General features: G+C 43.3%; 2 protein-coding genes across 2 annotated transcripts; both read right to left on the bottom strand.

Annotated features, from left to right (window-relative positions):
• Positions 1–519: 519 nt before the first annotated feature.
• On the bottom strand, positions 520–2,260 carry apnl (actinoporin-like protein). Its single transcript, XM_053443312.1, has 3 exons — positions 2,077–2,260; positions 1,536–1,661; positions 520–1,437 (listed from the first exon to the last, which is right to left on the bottom strand). Exons 2-3 carry the CDS (start codon positions 1,637–1,639, stop codon positions 984–986), a joined length of 558 nt encoding a protein of 185 aa, XP_053299287.1. The 5' UTR covers positions 1,640–1,661; positions 2,077–2,260; the 3' UTR covers positions 520–983.
• A 495-nt stretch (positions 2,261–2,755) lies between these two features.
• LOC128458477 (uncharacterized) lies at positions 2,756–5,059 on the bottom strand. Its single transcript, XM_053443315.1, has 3 exons — positions 4,900–5,059; positions 4,513–4,621; positions 2,756–3,458 (listed from the first exon to the last, which is right to left on the bottom strand). The coding sequence occupies exons 2-3, from the start codon at positions 4,614–4,616 to the stop codon at positions 3,029–3,031; spliced, it is 534 nt and encodes a 177-aa protein (XP_053299290.1). The 5' UTR covers positions 4,617–4,621; positions 4,900–5,059; the 3' UTR covers positions 2,756–3,028.
• Positions 5,060–17,983: the final 12,924 nt, after the last annotated feature.

Here is a 17,983-nt window from a genome sequence, read left to right as displayed (position 1 = left end):
TCCTTCAAGGCCGTCAACAGTCCCTCTTTGAGACCATATTTAAATTTGGATCTGCATCAAATAACACATAAATATCAGTATTCTTAACACGGCTGATTTTACCCATAAAGATCCTTAATTTAAATTAAGTAAAAAATATAAAATCCTGGATCTGCCCCCTGATCCAGATCTGCACCAAATTGTAATGAGTTCCTTCCTGGGTCATGCCCCGCCCCTCCACCAAATTTCATAAATACAAGTTGTTTTTGTGTTATCTTGCTAAACTAAATAAACAAAAGCAGATAAAAACCTAAATTCCTTTCCTTTTGTATGCATGTAAAAAAAAAAAAAGGGTTAGATTTATATAATATTTCGATGCAAAGCGACTGGTATAGTGATGACGGATGTACTTTAATGTTGAGCAACACGAGGAAGGGTGTGTCCCCCTAAGCTGCTCTCACACAGCTCCTATACAGAGGGAAAAAAACAGCTATCCAAATCTCAGTTTAACTCCAAAGTACAAAAATAATCATATTTGCATTCAACATTATTGATATATATTTATTTATTTTGAAACATTCCTCTAAACTCAATCAACAGACACTCGAACACAAATAGATTCAGCAAAAAAAAAAAGGTTTACTTTATTCCTGTGATGACAGTGTCAAGGTAAATACAGACAAGCTCTCAGTGTGTTTTATTAAGCTGCCCTCATCCTCCACTGACTCATCCTTTGATTTCCATTTCTAAAGATGCCGTTTTGAACTGGGAGGCTATGGAAACTGACAGAGGCTTCGGGTATAAAAGGGGGATATTGCATCCTGGATTTATAAACAAATTAAACTCTGATCCTAAGCAGATTTACTGAGAGTTAATACCCAGGTAAACAGACACATGTCAGCAACAATACATCTGTTGAATCATGCATATTGACTGCATTGGAAAAAGGGGGATTGATGACTTCTGCTGCTGGGAACATGCTAGCACAGGTTGGGGAGGGGTCTCTAATATGCTTGTTGGACCAGGCTGGGGGTGAAAAGCTTATCCCACACCTCCACCTTCATGATGGAATTACCAAGGGGACACATGGTGGCCTTGATATCTAGATAGTCGCCCACGTGATTGATCCCTGACCCATTGGCTGCCTCCCTGACGAACCCATGCTGCTTTTTCTCGTAGTACATCTCTTTGTACAAATCCTTGTCGCAGTTACGACCCTTCTTATAGATGCCCACCGCGAACCAGTTCTTGTACAGGTTGTAGTCCCAGGGAACGGCGAACATGATGGCCAGCGTCTCGATGTAGTCGTTCTTCGACCGCTCGAATAGGTCGTAGGTCATCACGCCGACGCAGCCGGTCGCTTTGCCGCCTGACTTGGTGAAGGTGCAAACCTCGGTCTTGAGAGGACGCACTGTGGGCTGAGGTGGGTTGTAAGTCTCCCCGTTCTCCAGGTACACCCTGTGGAAAAAGACGCCCAGGCATTGAGAATCGCTGTCTACCTCTCATTTTTGTACGCATCTGAAAAATACATGATTCCAACAGGGTCTGGTTTTTACTTGGGGTTGAGGAGGCAGTAGTTGTTGGTCACATTTGAGAGTTCAATGACAGCACTTCTCCTGCTGCTCACGTCGGCTGCCACGGCTTCAGCTGACTCCGACATGTTGCAAAGGCTGTGAGATCCGCTTGTAAAACAAAGGCAGTTAAGGTGTCAACCAGCAGAATCAAACAGCTGTGAGGGGCACTTCTCGAACACACTTGGCGCAGCACAAAACATCCGTCCTGACCTGTGCTCTGCTGACAATCTGCACTGGCATTATGGTGACCTTCAAACAGACTGGCACTGAGTGTGAATGATGCACTTCAGAGCCTACTGAGAGTTTGTGAGGTTGTGAAGAATCGGAAAAGAGCTGCAGACACCACAGAGCACCAAGCACCGTGCGATAAGGAAGTTAGAGTGAACATACTAGAGAAAAAGATCTGGTCCACAGATACAAATTATACAAATGCCCGTCAGGCTCGGATCTACCTCCACCAATTCCTTATTTCTTATGAGCCATGAGCCAAAGAGCCATTCTCTGTACAAATCTCTGGACTTACCTGTCGAGAACCTCTGTTTGCGATTCCAAATCCCAAAATGGGAAAAGCTACCTGAGAGGGAGGAGGCGGGGGAAGTAAGGCATCACTCAGCGAACCCTCCCATTTGCAACACAATCCCAGTCGGACAGTGGCACACCCTCTTTCAGCTCCTATTCCCCACTAAGCCAAAGCCCACACAAGCAGGAGACTATGAGAACAAACATCCCTGTGTTTTTCCATCACTGATAAAGCAACCGCGCCCTGTTTACGTGGAAAAGTTGAGCCACTTCCAGCAGTTTGAATTTGAATCCTGAACCTGTTGGGTGAGATGGGATGGGGGGATGTGGGTACCTCAGTGACTGAGTGACAAACCGGGTTGATATGGGAATCTCATTCCTATGGTTTTGCGCAACTTAAAATGTGCGACAAGTCAAGACAGAAATTTCTGGTGCAACTTCTCCGTAACTCTTTCTCCTGCAGCCCCTCCTCACATGAAGCACACAATTCAGAGCCGAGCCGAGAGCCTCACAGCCACTGAATAACAATCTTGTTATCTTGACAATTAAAAAAACATCTATGCTGATATTCCCATCTGTTGCTGCTCATTAGTATTAGATGGATCCAGCTAAGAGATTAAACAATTACCAATGTTCATCAGCAGTAATGAATAACATGGAGAAAACTCACAGTAACAAAAACATTGGGTTTGAGTGTTTTATTATCATAATCAGAGAGAAGAGAGTGTATAATGTACATGAGCCCAAACAATGAGCTAATGGAGAATCAATGCACTGGCTGTCAGATATTGATATCGTTCTAAGGACAAAGAAATACAGACGACAGCAAAATCATTCTTCCCCTCTTCTGGATGTTTTTATTTCTGGATCACAATACATTTTAAAATTTAATGATGTTTATTCATTCTGCTGTACAAAGGCATCTAAAAAGCAGAACACCAGTTATTCCTTCAGCATTAATGACCCATTTTATCATAGAGCTCCAGTTTAACAATGGCTTTGCCGACAGTCGACATGGTCGCCTTCAAATCCACATACTTGGCTTTGTACTCCAGCCCGCAGCCGTTTGCATCAGAGCGGGACATGTTGCTGAGGTCCTTGCCGTCATACATCTGGTCGTACAAATGTTTGTCGCATTCGCGGGAATGCTCAACCACACCCACGGCCAGCCGGTTCTTGTACAAGTTGTGGTCATAGGGCACGGAGAACAAGATGGCCATGCGCTCGGAGCAAACCCGGCTCTGCATATGGAACAGGTCATAGGTCAGCACGCCGACGGCGCCCGTGGCGGTGTTGTCATCCTTGGTGAACGAGCACACTTCGGTCTTGGCGGTGCGAACGGTCGGCTGGGGCGGGTGCTGGCAGAAGCCGCTCGCCATGTACACCCTGCATGGGAGAGCAAAGAGACAGTTGTCAACTTTTATGTCACACTTCCTGGACTTTTGATGAAAAGGCAGAGTTTTGTAAGTTTTGCGGAGATTGTCAGGATACTTTCTGAGTGCTGGGCTTTCCAGGGTGAGGCCCCTTATGCTGATGGATGGAGTGTGACTGTGCAAGTACTGCCGTGGACTTCTAAGCAACAGTGAGTGTACCTGCACGCGGTGTGCAATGAGCCGGTTTGTGTCACCGCATGATGGATAGGTGGATGTTCTCAGCAAAGTGATGCTACACATGAAAACCACCCATCCAAGATATGGTCTGTCCTGCCACAGCTAGATCGATGTAGAGGCACGGCACAAATTCCAATAGGTATGGGGAGTTTTTATTTATTTTATCGTTCTCCTGGTCGTTTTCCATTTTCACCAGAAACGGAAGAAACTGACTCATTGCAGTGTTTAGAAAGAAAAAATGATTGTGTTAAATTCATTTAGCATTCCTTCTGCTTAGATAAAGTCTTACTACATTGAAATAACATAGGATTTTAATGGAAAAAAGTTGGATCCTTACAATCAACACACTGATTTTGGATATGTAATATGTTGCTGTAGTTTCTAAGCACTTTGCATTATCCCTTTAAAAAGTCCTTTCCCTGAAACTTGAAGGCTCCATAATGAGATCATGAGAAAACAGGCACTGAGGCAAAGTAACTTGAGGACATCAGGTTTCAAATTTAGAAAGAAAAAAAATTAAATTAAGGTTTTATGGTGTTTCATAGATGTCATAGTGTAAATGTGAGGAGACCTCATTGTTGGTGCTTTGACTCAAATTAGAACATAGAGAAAAAGATTAAACAACACGGTTATATATATCATATTATCTTTTTAAGATAGTTCTATTTTGTTTTACCTTCTATGCAACGAGATCTTTAATTCATTAGTATTTGTGAAGAAAGGTAGTAAACATTCTTGTTTCTGCATCCATTCCGATTTGATCTTGAACATCATGTTGTTTCAATCATAAGAACGTGTTTTATTATTGTTTTATTCATCCGCACACTTACTTGGGGTTGATGAGACAGAAGCTGCCGCTGACATTGGTTATTTCTATGGTGCAGTTTCTGTTGGTGGTGAGAGTCGCTGATACAGCTTCTGCTGTTTCTGGCATCTTGACTGCAAGAGGAACAGGACTGAAAGCTTAGAACAGTATTTCCACCAACAGGTCACGTTCAGCAGGTAAAGTAATGTGTAGAGAAAAGAGACAGCATACGTGATGAGAAGTCAGACTATTCAGGTTGTGTTATTTTACAATGACTGTAATTAAAAAACAGCTTAATGTCTTTTCCTCACTTACAAACCACCTGAAAGAATTCATCACTAAATGCTCAGACAAAACAGAGTGTTAAGTTAGTAGGAATAATCTTTCTATAAGTAAGAATAACTATATTCACCTTTTGGAGTGAAACGCCCGGGTTGTGTTCGACAGCAGTGTTGAGTTCCTCTTCAGAGGTGGAAACAGACTCCCTTGTCCTCACAGTGCTCGTTCCAACACAAGCAAGGGTGTGTCCACCGTCACATGAACATACAGTAACTCCGTCCCTAATGGAAAGTTATACCTCGAAAGGAAGAGCCTGGGCCAACCAATATCCAACTGTCACAAAATACTGCACAGTACCCATGATCAATAACGGTAATAAGGTGGATCATGAAAGTAATCCACTCATTCACTGGACAATGTTTCTATTTGTGATGAAGAAAATCCTTTTTTTTTCGTGACTAAAGTGCAATTTTTTGCAGCAAAATCTTATCGGACAATGCGTGTGGGTTAAACTCGATTTAATTCAGTTATTTCATTAGTTGTGGGATCAACTTTGTTTCCACCGTTTCACAGCAAACGCATCTTTTGCTCCTGAAAGACACTCTGGAGCTGTGAGCGTGTGCTTCATGAGGATCCTCGCGGAGCATTTCATGTTCTGACTCGCTCAGAATGTACCAACCAGCTCACAGGCATTGCTTAATGGATTCCCTGTCGTGGTTGCAGGTGATACAACAACGTCTGACTCTCACATCACTAATTCTCCCGCTGACCGACACTGCTCCCAGTGGAGCGTGCGTGGTAGAGGAGGAGACGCTCCCTTCTTCCATACCACTTACAAAACAATGCATTATGCAAGCCGATACAGTGCAGTGCAGTATTCAATTCATTTCTAAAAATTACAGGGCATGTAGGTCTCCCCAATTAAGTATGTTTTGCAAAAACTTTGTGTGTTTTGAGCCGTGTTCATTATTCCACGAAGCAATTCAAGTAATGTTATGGCAGCTGTTCTGCTTCATACATCAGGCGTCTGGAACTTGATTTAAATCCTTCAGTTCGAGAGCTTGAAGTCACCAGATGGCACCAAACGTGCATTTGCAAAAAGTACATTTGCACTACATAGAAATTGTCAGTAAATGTTTCTGTCTGATGGATCGCCAGTGACCATGGCAGAAAATCTCTGTCAAATGTTTAATACCCAGCCTGCCCTTCAGTGTGTCCGGTGAGGAGAGCATGGCTGTGTCTTAGGGGCGATGCTTTATATCAAAAACTATAAATGGAAAGGAATGAAACAGGCTTCGTATACAGCAGCCACATAATAGTGTTTTATTTGGAAGGAATGAAAACTCTGCAGGATCTGTGATGTGAAATAAAATAAGATGAAACAAATCCCTTGATCTCAGTATTCACCGAGGACAGTCTCACCCAGCAGATGTGGGCATCAGTAGTTGGGGATGTGGAATCGAGTCTTACCAGCTCTGAAATGTCCCAAAATGACCACCGTACTGTGGACAAACCTCTATTGACATGACCTCTCCTCTGCTGCCACCCACAGGACAAACTTTACATATTTACCTCTGAGTTGTCCTCATCACATTTACAATATGTAACCTCACTTTTCTTCTATGTAAGAGTAGCAAAGGAGTCCTTTTTTTAATCCATTTCTTTCCAGTGAGCGCTGCAGCCTCACCGGGTCAAGAGGCTACGAGCTAGAATGCACGCCCTTAACCTGACCTCAACCACTGACCCCAGAATCAGCTTTTCCAGACTCGAGACACAGTGTTCGACCCCAATGGGACAAGCAATCCCCACTTGACTGGTTTTTAAGTCTAAACTGTGTCCTCAAAGCACAAACACACACACACACGCACACACATGCATGCACACTCAACGGCTTTGAAGGACACTGCATTAACTTCCTGGAGACTCTCACCCTAACCTTTAAATAACCTTACCCATAAACGTGTCCACGGTTTAAAATTCGGATTAAGTTTTAATTATTTAAATGATGCGGTCTTAATTCTTTTTGTCCGCACAAGGAGGACAGATCTCCATGATGTGACTGTGTAAACATATTTAGCATGAGTAATACCTGCACCACACGCACAAACACACACACACACACACAAACAAACACAAATCTTGTTTGCCCTGTAAGGAGTGGGCTCCTCCATCGCACGACAACACATGATAACCCCTCGACTTACCAATGCCACCATCATCAACTCTTTTTTGTCAGTATTTTGAGCAGGTCGGTTGAATGTAATCCCACCGCGGCGTTATCTCCTCTTCAGTTTCTGAGAACAGTCGGTGAGAGGCAATTAGGAAGGTGACAAAAGGACACAATATCAGTCATCTGGATTCATAGGTGGCTGCGGCTTTTTAAAGCATTATGATGACAAAGATAAATGCGCGCTGACGACGAAACCAAATTTAATTACAGTGCCTTTGGTATCGGTCTCTCAGCCCGGTGTCACTCACGCCACTGTTTCTTTTGTCTGTTGGGCATCTCATCTTCACACGGTGAGTGAGGAAAGTGAGTGTCAGGTTAATGTTTCGCCGGAACTGACAGCATAAATCCTTTCTGTCTGAATCTTATGATGGATTGTTGCAGCCATCATCAGCCCCAAAATGTGAGTTCATGCTGAGCAGATACAATATCTAATAAACATCTATAACTACTAAACACCGTTTCCATTAGCATGCTAGTTTACTCTTTTTGTCTTTTCATCCTTCATTTAACAGTAAAGGGAAGTCAGCATGGTGTCACCGGCAAAGGCTGCACTGGAAATCGCTGAGCCATGAACTGCAGGTTTATTTGCACTGTGGTAAAAAGACTCTGACACAGTAAACCCTGTCGGAATTCAAATAATTTTGTTAACTTTATAGACAGAATGTGTGATAAATACAACGCCTCCTGAACCCATACGCACACGTCATATAAGGGTCTGGTTGGTGAAAAGCAATGATTATAATATAGCTCTCACGTGACGTGAAAACATCTTCATCGCCCCCTGGTGGTCGGCCACAGTAAAGGTCATAAATCCCCTCCCCCTCTTTGTTCATGGACAGGCAAAATGAAAAATCCACGTCTAACAACTAGTATCGCAGTGCTACGTTTTCTAAGAGTTTAGTTTTATTTAGTTATTGCCAAAATGTTATGATTGACAGCTAACACTGAGACCCTAAAACCAGAAAATGACAACCAGGAACTTCCCCAAAATGTCCAAACTACGAAACTCAAACTGGACCTCAAGAAGCATAGACATACACACACACACACACACACACACACACACGCACACACACACACACACACACACACACACACACACACACACACACACACACACACACACACACACACACACACACACCCTCCATAAAATGCACCTCAAAAGACTCCAATATATACACCTGTCAACAAGAAAAATATTTTTCATAAGATTTTGGCTACACCTTCATGACGGATGGGAGGCAACCTGCCCGACCTCCGCCCCATGTGTCTGAGAGAGTGTCACCCGCTGCTCTGTGGCCTTGACACTTGGCATTCTGACAAAATGCTGTATGATGCTGGTGTTTGTGTGTGTGTGTGTGTGTGTGTGTGTGTGTGTTTTTGTACAGTTTTTTGTGCATATGTATCACATTTGAATGTTTCACAGCCTGGACCATTGTGTTTTATTCCATCATGGAATGTTCAGTTATATATATTTATGTATCGTAAACACAGGGTACATTTACTTCACTCTCCTCTCCTGTGTTGACAGTGGCAGCTGTTAATGTTCCTGTTTCACTTTCCCTCTTTCTGATTATAAACAGCAGCAATTATTGATTCCATGGGTGTTTTTGTTAAAGACTATCAAGGACACATCCCGGCGCTTGTCTCCATTATGAGACACGTTGACAGCTGGTCATCAATTGCTTGATGTCTGCTTTTGTTTTGACCTTTTCCCAGAATCACATGTTCACTTCCAAATGTGGTATCGACATCACGGAGCTCTGGGACGTGGAATTGGCCACTTAGGACGTGTGAGAACAACCATGATCTTAAATTGCTCCTCTGGCGCTGGCTGAGACAGATGTGCCCGACTGATTTTAGATTGATATGACTTTGAAGTTTAAAATATGGATAAAAAAATCTGCTGGTGCTCCTGCTCTGCAATCGACTGAACAGTTTGTCTCTACATTTGAGATTTTTTACATTTTATTTTTAAACCAGTGATTGAAAAGGAGAAATCGACCAGCTTTGCTTCAGTTACACACTAACACCTTACGATTTATGGTTGATCTCTTTTTTTCTTCAGCACGGCATATGAGGTCAAACACTCTGCAGCTCTAATGATGCGTAACATCAGAGACGTTCTCCCTCATGATGGCACAGTATGATTCTGTCTTCATGTCTTTGTCTCTGCTGTAGTACTGAGCCGTAATTATTTTCCTCAAGTTCCTCGAGTTAAAACCAATCATTTTATTTTTTTAACAGTGTCCCTCTTACACTGACATCTTCTGTGCAGAATATGATATAAAAACATAATTATTTTATTTTAAATATGAGAACAGATCATGACGCAGGTATGTTAAAGCAGGACCCACAAACAGAATCTCAGATATGTGAATGTATGTTCTGTTCATCTAATTAACAGTGTTCTGCTTCATTGATGGTTGAATAAAAATGGTGATATTACTACTCTTTCAAAAATATATTAAACTTCCATGATAAACATTTATTTGACTTGTTCGTCTTGTAATTTTAAGACTTCATTTTAGTGCAATACCAGTGGGAAGGGTTCCATTCCAGTTCATGCACCTATAATGTTGAGCTGTGCAGAGCATTTTGACCAAGATCTTGAAAGGTTGCAGTAGATAATCATGAGCAAACTGTGAGTGAGCGGAAAACAGAACAAACTCAGGTTACAAGTGCATTTTGCAAAACCCTCCTTTAAATGATTCATCCTTAATGACAGTGGTTCTGATCATAACAGCTGGAAACGAAGGCTGGTTAACTGGTTAACACTGCGCTTTCCAGAATCCTGGACTGAACCGATTCAAGAACCAGAGCTAGTTCGGTGGAAATTAAGTAAATGAGGCAAAGAACCCTCTTATTCTGATCAAGTTGTTCATATTTATTGTCATTTATTTCAGTGCTTTGTAATATCTACAGTAGATTTCTATTAAACTATTAAGAGAACAACACATATTTCTGTCAACACATTCATATCAGTATCTCTAAAGGTTCTATTGAGCTTGAGCAGATAACAATACCCTGAGACGGAGAACTTCACGGTCACCAGAAGTGGCCACTCTCATTCAATGCCCACATACAGAGAGATCACCACTTCAGATCGTCTGATAAAAACCCTGCCGGTTCAGTTCAAGGCTGCGCTGCTCAGGGTTCTATGACGCACAGTGGATCACATTGAGGAAATATGAAATTTTGACACAGATCCAATCATTGAATGTAAGTACCCCTCTTTCTTTTTAATAACTATTGCTGCCCCATAAACTCATGCAATCTCCTCAGCCCTGAGAATGGGAGATTCTGATTAATCCTTTCAGTCACACAAATGGTCTTCAAATGTAAAGGTTCTCAAACGTGTGGTAATGTGAGTGGGGGGGGTGGGGAAGCGGAGGGGGATTATGCAAACTTCACAGTGATTAATTTTGGCCTGGGACGTATCTCCTCTGATGGTAGCCGGGAGAGGAGCATATTGATTGATTGCTGCAGGGGGTGCGAGGTTCTGCACATTTACTTTTTGATGAATAGGCTGTCAGGGCCACGAACAACCAAATATGGCCCCGTAAATGAATGTTTAAGCGATTATGGTATAAGTGTAAATATTACACATCCATTAGGGAGGATTACATTCGGTGCCACTTTGAAGAGGCGAGGATATAAAGGGGACGAGGCCGCGGAATGCACACGAGTCGAGTGGCTTCGTGGAGAAATGTGGTTTTAATCTGCATGTGTAATGTTTTAGAATCCTAAATAGGAAAGTCCTTGACATTAATCTGCGCCCGTGTGTGTGTTTATGTAGGACGATGTGTGTGTTTTCAAGAGGGCAAGAGCTGAAGATGTGGGCTTTAAGTTGACAGAGCATGCCAGTGCATCCACCCGCTAAAATTACCGGCGCGATAAAACACATCTGGGGCGACGCACTGGAGGTGAGAGTGGGAATAAACGCCTGCTCGGAAGATGATTCGTGCTCGGTGCGTATTAATTGCCCCATCTGAAAAGAGAAAAAAATCAATAGCAGCATGTGCAACAGGGATGCATTCGTGTCACCTCTCGGGGACAAGGAAGTGGAGACGGCTCAGGAGCAGATTTACACAATGCACATCAACATGACTAAAACACAGCCAGCACCTTGAAGGCTCATCCTGGACACCGGCCAGTATTTATGTAAACTCTCGCTCTCTTTTTCTCTGGCTTTCTATAGCTCCCTCCACCTCACAGCTTAACGTGAGTTTAATACATTTTCCCAAAGTGGAACTTGGGTCTTTTTAAAGTTTTGTAGCTTCAGCATTTGATCAGTCAAAATATGTTAATATATCCACCATCTTCATCATCTCCTCTCTGTAACGCAACATTCGACCCTCACGTCAGCGATCTCTTTCAACGGGAGGCGGACTATTCCTTAGCTTGATTCATGATTATGTGAGAGTGTACTTTATTGTGTTAAAACCAACTCACGGATGCATGTAAACACGGGCTGCTGTTGGAGATCAGCTCACGCACGCAGAGAGAAAACACACACATCGCGATCGACTCACAAAGGGAAAACCGATTTCAAACACAAGTTGAGATTGTTCCCTCAGAGGAAAACAGCAGAGAGTCAAAAGATTGGAATTGAACCTAATCTGTTATCTGCCCTGTGGACTCGGTATATGAATATTTGATGCTTTGCAGTACTCTAGCTTCTTTCTATGTTTTCGGAAAAAACACAAACACAACATCTTGACCTTTGCCCTCTGTGGCCACTTTGGCTTTGGGACAATACCTGCAACAAGCAAACACGCCGTCTATCCAATAGTTTCCCATACATTTCCATAGAGTCTCCTCGTCCTCCCTTTCTCTTGACTGAACGATAAACACCGGGGCCTCTGTTTGCTGCTGATCTTCTGAAGAGTGGAGAGACGGAAGATCAATAAAATCCCCCCCCTCCCTCCCTCTATCCCATCTGAAGGCATTGGCTTTTCTTCTGTTCAAATCCCCCCCCCCCCCCCCCACTCTCTCCCCCTAAATTGTCACTCTGTCGACGCATCCCCAATCAGCCCCCGTGCAGCCCCCCTCTCCGACGGCTCCATCCTCGTGCTCGCTGCCCCTGCACCGTCCTTCCCGCCGCCCCACCTTCCTCTGCTCCGTCCTTTATTGCTTTATAAGAAATATAATCCCATTGATCCGAAACCCGATGGGAAGCGTTGATCTGTAAACAGACGAGTGTTCAATAAGAGCTGTCCAGTCCTCTGGAGAGGATATGGAGGGATGGTGAGTGTTGGGATGTTGTATCTGTGTGTGTGTGTGTGTGTGTGTGTGTGTGTGTGTGTGTGTGTGTGTGTGTGTGTGTGTGTGTGTGTGTGTGTGTGTGGACTTTGCTAGGTTTTGCTGGTACAGGAGAGGCGTGCTCCCGAGCTGGGCTGCTGTGAGCGCAGACGGTGGTGGTGTTGGGGGGATGCCAGTGTGTCTGTGTGTCTTGGCGTCATTTATCAGTTTTATTGCTTTCTTGTCTTGTTGCCGGTTGCCGTCGCCCCTCACCTGGCCCTCCAGCTCCCGGTAAACCCGGCTCTCATCCCCTGCCGCAGCCTTCGATCACACTATGTTCTGCTCGCGCAATTAAAAGTGCGCAGCTCGGGGCGAACGGATGAAAGGTGTGACATTTTGCTTTTGACTGACGATGAATTCAAAGTGACAGGGCAGACAGACGCATCCAGGCACGGATATGGATTAATTTTTTTCAGAAACATTCCCACACCCTCCGCACAACGCCTCCACCTGCCTTCCCCTGCCGACTTATTTTGCCTCGGCGCTGGGGCCTCGCTGTTAGGGAGCGCACCCCACACCCCACCTCATCCTAAATCATTACCTGACAGTTTAAAAGGGCACAAAGCAATGGATGGCTTTTTTTCTCCGTGTTTCCATGGTTATTTTCTTTCTCTTTAACCCTTTCTCTTTTGTGCCTTTGATAAAGTGAGTGGGTCCATCTGTACTCACGCCGCCTCTGTGTCAAGGTCATTTGTCACTGGGAGAGTGAGGCGCACACTCCGAAGCCAGATGGAGGTTATTTTTTTCCACGGCTCAACGTGTGAGTGTGTGCGAGGTGCAAAATTAGGATTGTTTCTGACCATTACATTTTTAGTCCAGAGTCAGTGGTGTCATTTTAGTCCCTCCATTCTCCCCCTTAAAAAGATTGAGCTCTTCCATCTAAACTGAACTTAGGTTAACCTGGACCGTCTCTGGCCACAGATGGGGGTAAACCGTGCAGTAGTGGCTTTTTGTGGCCAGGCCATTGATCCAGCTTTAGAGGAGTGCTACTTGCATGGACAGAGTCAAAAAGATGAAAATTAATAGATACCCATAAAATGTTGGAGTTAAAAACTCAGGTGAGTCATATTCTGAATTGTGCAATTCCAGTGATTCAAACAATGAAATGCATACTGTCCATGCATCATTAACACTGAATTAAGTCAGAAACTGCTGTTATATCAAGACTTTCAGACCAAATTTAACTAAGACTAAACAAACGCATGGCAAACACCTTGTTAACCTTGATCAAATTCTTCTAATGATTCCTGACTCACGACAAAGAAATAATGGGTGAAAACCTCCAGCTCCTGCACATATACACGTAGCAATGGCAATAGGTGCCTGATAGTCAACAGACTATTCTAAATGTATTTTAATGAATTTGAAAAAAAGCTGTAGGAAAAAAAGCTGCCAGCCAGAAGCGTGAATTTTTAATCCAACATCGACACATTCACAATATTGATCGGCACGGTCCAGAGAAACCACGGAGAGCCCAAGGTCAAAGGAACATTCTTGCTGATGACCTGTAAAACAAACTGTACAGTTAAAAGGTGGCATCAATACTGACCCCCTGAACCCTCAGAACACGGGTTCTTAACCGGGTGTGAGCCCACATGAGAACTCTCCATCTCTGGAGTCTTCAATCCCAAACCAATCAGACTTCAAATCCACTGACCTGGAAGCGCCGTGTGCAGCAGGTGAGTGAGGAATGAACGCAATTCCGTTTGACAGCGTTATTACGATGAAAGAAGAAGCTATATTCCGCAGGTCTACCTGTGGCCCAGTGCGAATCATCAAAGTGCCACTGTGTAAATCCACATATTCAGCCCAACGCTGGCCCCCTGCTTCTCCACATGTCACAACACGGTGCACACACACACACGGTGCACACACACACACACACACAGCTCAGCAGGTTTCTCTCTCTAAAATGGGGTCAGCAGTGGTCCGAGGTGCGTGCTGTGCACACTTGGAAACCTGTTATTTGCGGGTTGACCCATGACTCATCGCACAGTGGGCAAGGAGAAGCGTTTTGATTCACAATAATGCAGAGATGAAAGGCAATCCCTCCCGGTGTGCACGTTGCATGTGCAGCATGAAGGGAATGTTGTATGCACGGGACAAGAACAGTTTCCTTCTATTGAATTAATGGAGGAATCACAAGTGGCAAGCCATCCATCAAACACCAACACCACCAATCAGGACGATCGATCCGCTGATTTCTCCCGTCAGCAATAATCAGGTTGGCTCTCCGGCCCTGAGCACATTGTGTCCCACTTTCTGAAGGTAACAGCAATTAGTTTCCAAATGGGAGGGGAGTAACAGAGAATTAGTCCAAGACGTGCTGGCAAAAAGCAAACCTGACTCATCAGAGAGAATACGCAACACTACTGTTGCATAATTACAATAACAACAAATTGTCGTTTCGGAGGTTTACCGAGCATGTGTTTTTGTTTGTCTTGAAAATGACTAAACTTGTAAAATGTCCAGGAAAGATGATCTCATAAGAGCATGAGCCAAAAACAAATTAATAAACAGATTTCCTCCTTGAATCTGAGCTCAAACTGGATATTTTATTGTTATGGTTGTCGAGCCAGCTGTAGCCTTCCTTTATTGCTCCTTATTGGGCTGTCTTACTGCACAGTTTGGCTATTTTTTTTACTGGCTCTCCTGCATTTGATCTGCGGATATCAGTCCGTTTGCAAAGTATGATTCCTCTATCTGTCTGTTTGGTGAGCAAGCAGGTGCATACCTGTTTTTCTTTTCGTCCTGAAACAAGAGACGTTATCTCATACTGGCAAAATGAAGGTCCAACAAATTCAAGCATGGGACTGCAACCTGTAGGTGCCATAGTCATTTCATTTTGATCGTGTTTCTGCCAGATTTGACGAGTTTAATGCCATTTTTAAACATGTAACACAATCACTATTTATTAGACGACAATGCTGCGTAGTACGAAGATGGACACAGTAAAGTGAAAACAATTTTTAGGTGCCTGTAAAGTTTTCTCTGGAATAGCAAACAAAGACAAAAGGTCTCTGCGCAAATATTCCTACTTCTCACTTGATTCTAACGACAGAAAACATTCTCAAAGAGCGTTTGTAGTCTTTGATAGTTTCAAGTCTTCATCAATACAGGATGGTGATCATTTTGTAAATGAGGTTCCCATTTCGATTCAAATAGACGATTAAGCACTGCATGCATTGGGATGTGGATACCACGTGACATTCACAGCTGTTATCATCCAGTAGGTGCCGGTTGCAGGTGTAGGTGGTGGACGTCTCAGTCAGTCTCACCATCTGCTCCTACACATACGGTTCCTTCTGGTTTCAAATGTACAAGGAGTGAGTTCAGAGAAGCTAACCCACATGTTCCACTTCACCTTGCAGCCGGCGGTCACATCCTCTCCAAGTGTTAGCCCTGGCCCCTGGGATTCAATCCAAGTACGATCGATATGCTGTGCAGTGTACAACCTGTTATTTCCCTTGTTGTCGTTGAGTGTGATGAGGCTTGTCAATCTCTGTCTATTAAAATTAGTTTATTCAGAAACATATTTTCTGTCTCCTTCAGTGTACGTTCATATCTCTATCCTCCACAGTGTGTGATGCCTTTTCTGCAAGGCCTTTTGAGGATAAGTGCATGCTCAACTAAAAAAAGAAAAAGCATGGCTGTTTACTTCTACTAATACTACATTTGTTTACTAGTCTTTACTACTGTAAACAAGCTGGGGGAAAAATAATTCATCCTCAAACACTGAGGAATTATGCCTGCAGGCTTGATCTTCAATCTTAATAGAGTGTAATCTCCTCCTTAGTCGTCAACAAATGACTGTGACTGCCGACAGACCCCAGAGTCAACTTAACAAGTGGGCAGATGGCCGGGAAAGAAAAATCATAGTCGTGCAATATTCATAAGTATTAATTTGTGGGTTATGTGGGTTTGGACTGGATATGTGTTATTCTCATATTTCCAACCGTCAAGCTACAAACACGCTGGTTCTGTGATGGGCCTCAGCTCGTTTTTTGTTGTTGTTGTTGTTTGTGTTATTTTCTCACCAAGACCTGCCAGATAAAGCTGCAGCCGGCAGGACGAGGGGAAGGAGAGTGCTGTCACAGTTGATTCCTGTGAAACGGGCTTGAGGGCTATTCGAATCGGGACGAGTGCAGAACACACTGACTGAGCACCCAGACGAAGGAAGGGGAGCATCCTATCTGTTGCACACATGGCTCCTCATGACACCATTGTCTTTTGACAAACCTCTGGATCATTTTATCTACTTTGCTGCTCCCTCAGACACGTTTCACTTGTATGGTGGTTATAGAGTCTGGTACAAGAAATTCGGGCGAGCAAAAAATGCAGATGTTGTAGTTATCAATGGAAATTGGGACTAGAAAAACATTTGACTAAAGAGAATGTCATTATGTAAAACCATCTATCCATCTATCTATCTATCTATCTATCTATCTATCTATCTATCTATCTATCTATCTATCTATCTATCTATCTATCTATCCATCTATCTATCTATCTATCTATCTATCCACCCAGTGCCACAGTCATTTTGGTAAAAATGATAAAAAAGTAAAAGCTCAGAGGTTGAAGAGTAGAATGTCTCGATGTGTGTGCATGGTGTGCCAGGGATGGTGGTGGGGTGTGCACTTACACTTTAATACTTTGCTGATATTCCTATTTATGCCCAGTATGAATTGTGTTGGTAGTTGTGATGATAATATCTGAATGATATAGTTTGGTATCATGTCTGTATTGGGGGTACAGGTCCCTTTCAAACACTCTTCCCTGATCACCTCTGGCGTCTCAATAACTGCATGTTCTGTGCTCGGGCAAACATAACTTTGACCTTTTTTCATTAAAATTTGTTCATTTTCAAGTACAACCCTTTCCATGACAACTCTTGAGAAATATGAGACATTCAAAAACATTCAGCATGGCAAGGACAAATTGCGTGTGGCATCCCTAATATGAGTCATTGATATCGAGAAGTTACCCTGGTCTTTAACCTCCATTCAGAGCTTTTTTACAAAGCTGTTCAAAGAACATGAAGATCTCTCTCAGAACTAACCTCTACACAAATGCCTGAGGCCAGTCAGTCTTTTTTCACTCACCTACCTTTTGATTTCTTTGACTGTCTTCAGTATCCACAACAACTCCCTGCAGACTTCTGAGCTTTAAGTGAAGGACTGCAGGCTTTACTTAATTGTTTTGTTCACTTCAGACAAATCATTAAGTGTGTGTGTGTGTCTCTGTGTGTGTGTGTGTGTCTGTGCGTGCATGACAGGCCGTCCTCCCAGCCAAAGGAACCTGGGGAATAATCTTAGATTGATCCACAGACACCCAGTAGATCTCCCGGGCTGTTTTGGCACCTGTGCAGATGGCAGACCTTAAAATATCAGTTTTCCTCAGAGGTGATAGCTCGAGGAAGTATAGCACAGGCTCCATAATAAAACTCACACCAACACGTTGTCATAGGAGGGCGAAAACAATGTGTTGCCAAGGTTCTTTAGGTATGACATTGCTGGAGATCTCCGATTGTGCAGACTATGTATAAATAGAATCGCCGGAAAAATTAGAAGCAAAAAGTGTTTTACATCCCACATGCTGAAGAAATTGCATGATGCTTTTACACAAGATATTGTTACTGACAATAAAATGCAAGTTGAAGATTTTCTGAAACTATGTA

Source organism: Pleuronectes platessa, chromosome 16 (genome assembly GCF_947347685.1).
Source record: "Pleuronectes platessa chromosome 16, fPlePla1.1, whole genome shotgun sequence".
Lineage (NCBI taxonomy): Eukaryota > Metazoa > Chordata > Actinopteri > Pleuronectiformes > Pleuronectidae > Pleuronectes > Pleuronectes platessa.
Note: the sequence above shows the minus strand (reverse complement) of the source record. Positions and strands in the feature narration are given on the sequence as shown.

What these genes read in the sequence shown, in the direction of transcription:
- LOC128458477 (XM_053443315.1), bottom strand. Translation starts at nt 4,616, where the DNA reads ATGCCAGAAACAGCAGAAGCTGTATCAGCGACTCTCACCACCAACAGA. An exon ending in TTCTGTCTCATCAACCCCAA is followed by an intron (nt 3,459 to 4,512) that starts GTAAGTGTGCGG and finishes TCTCCCATGCAG; the next exon opens with GGTGTACATGGCGAGCGGCT.
- apnl (XM_053443312.1), bottom strand. Translation starts at nt 1,639, where the DNA reads ATGTCGGAGTCAGCTGAAGCCGTGGCAGCCGACGTGAGCAGCAGGAGA. An exon ending in TACTGCCTCCTCAACCCCAA is followed by an intron (nt 1,438 to 1,535) that starts GTAAAAACCAGA and finishes CTTTTTCCACAG; the next exon opens with GGTGTACCTGGAGAACGGGG.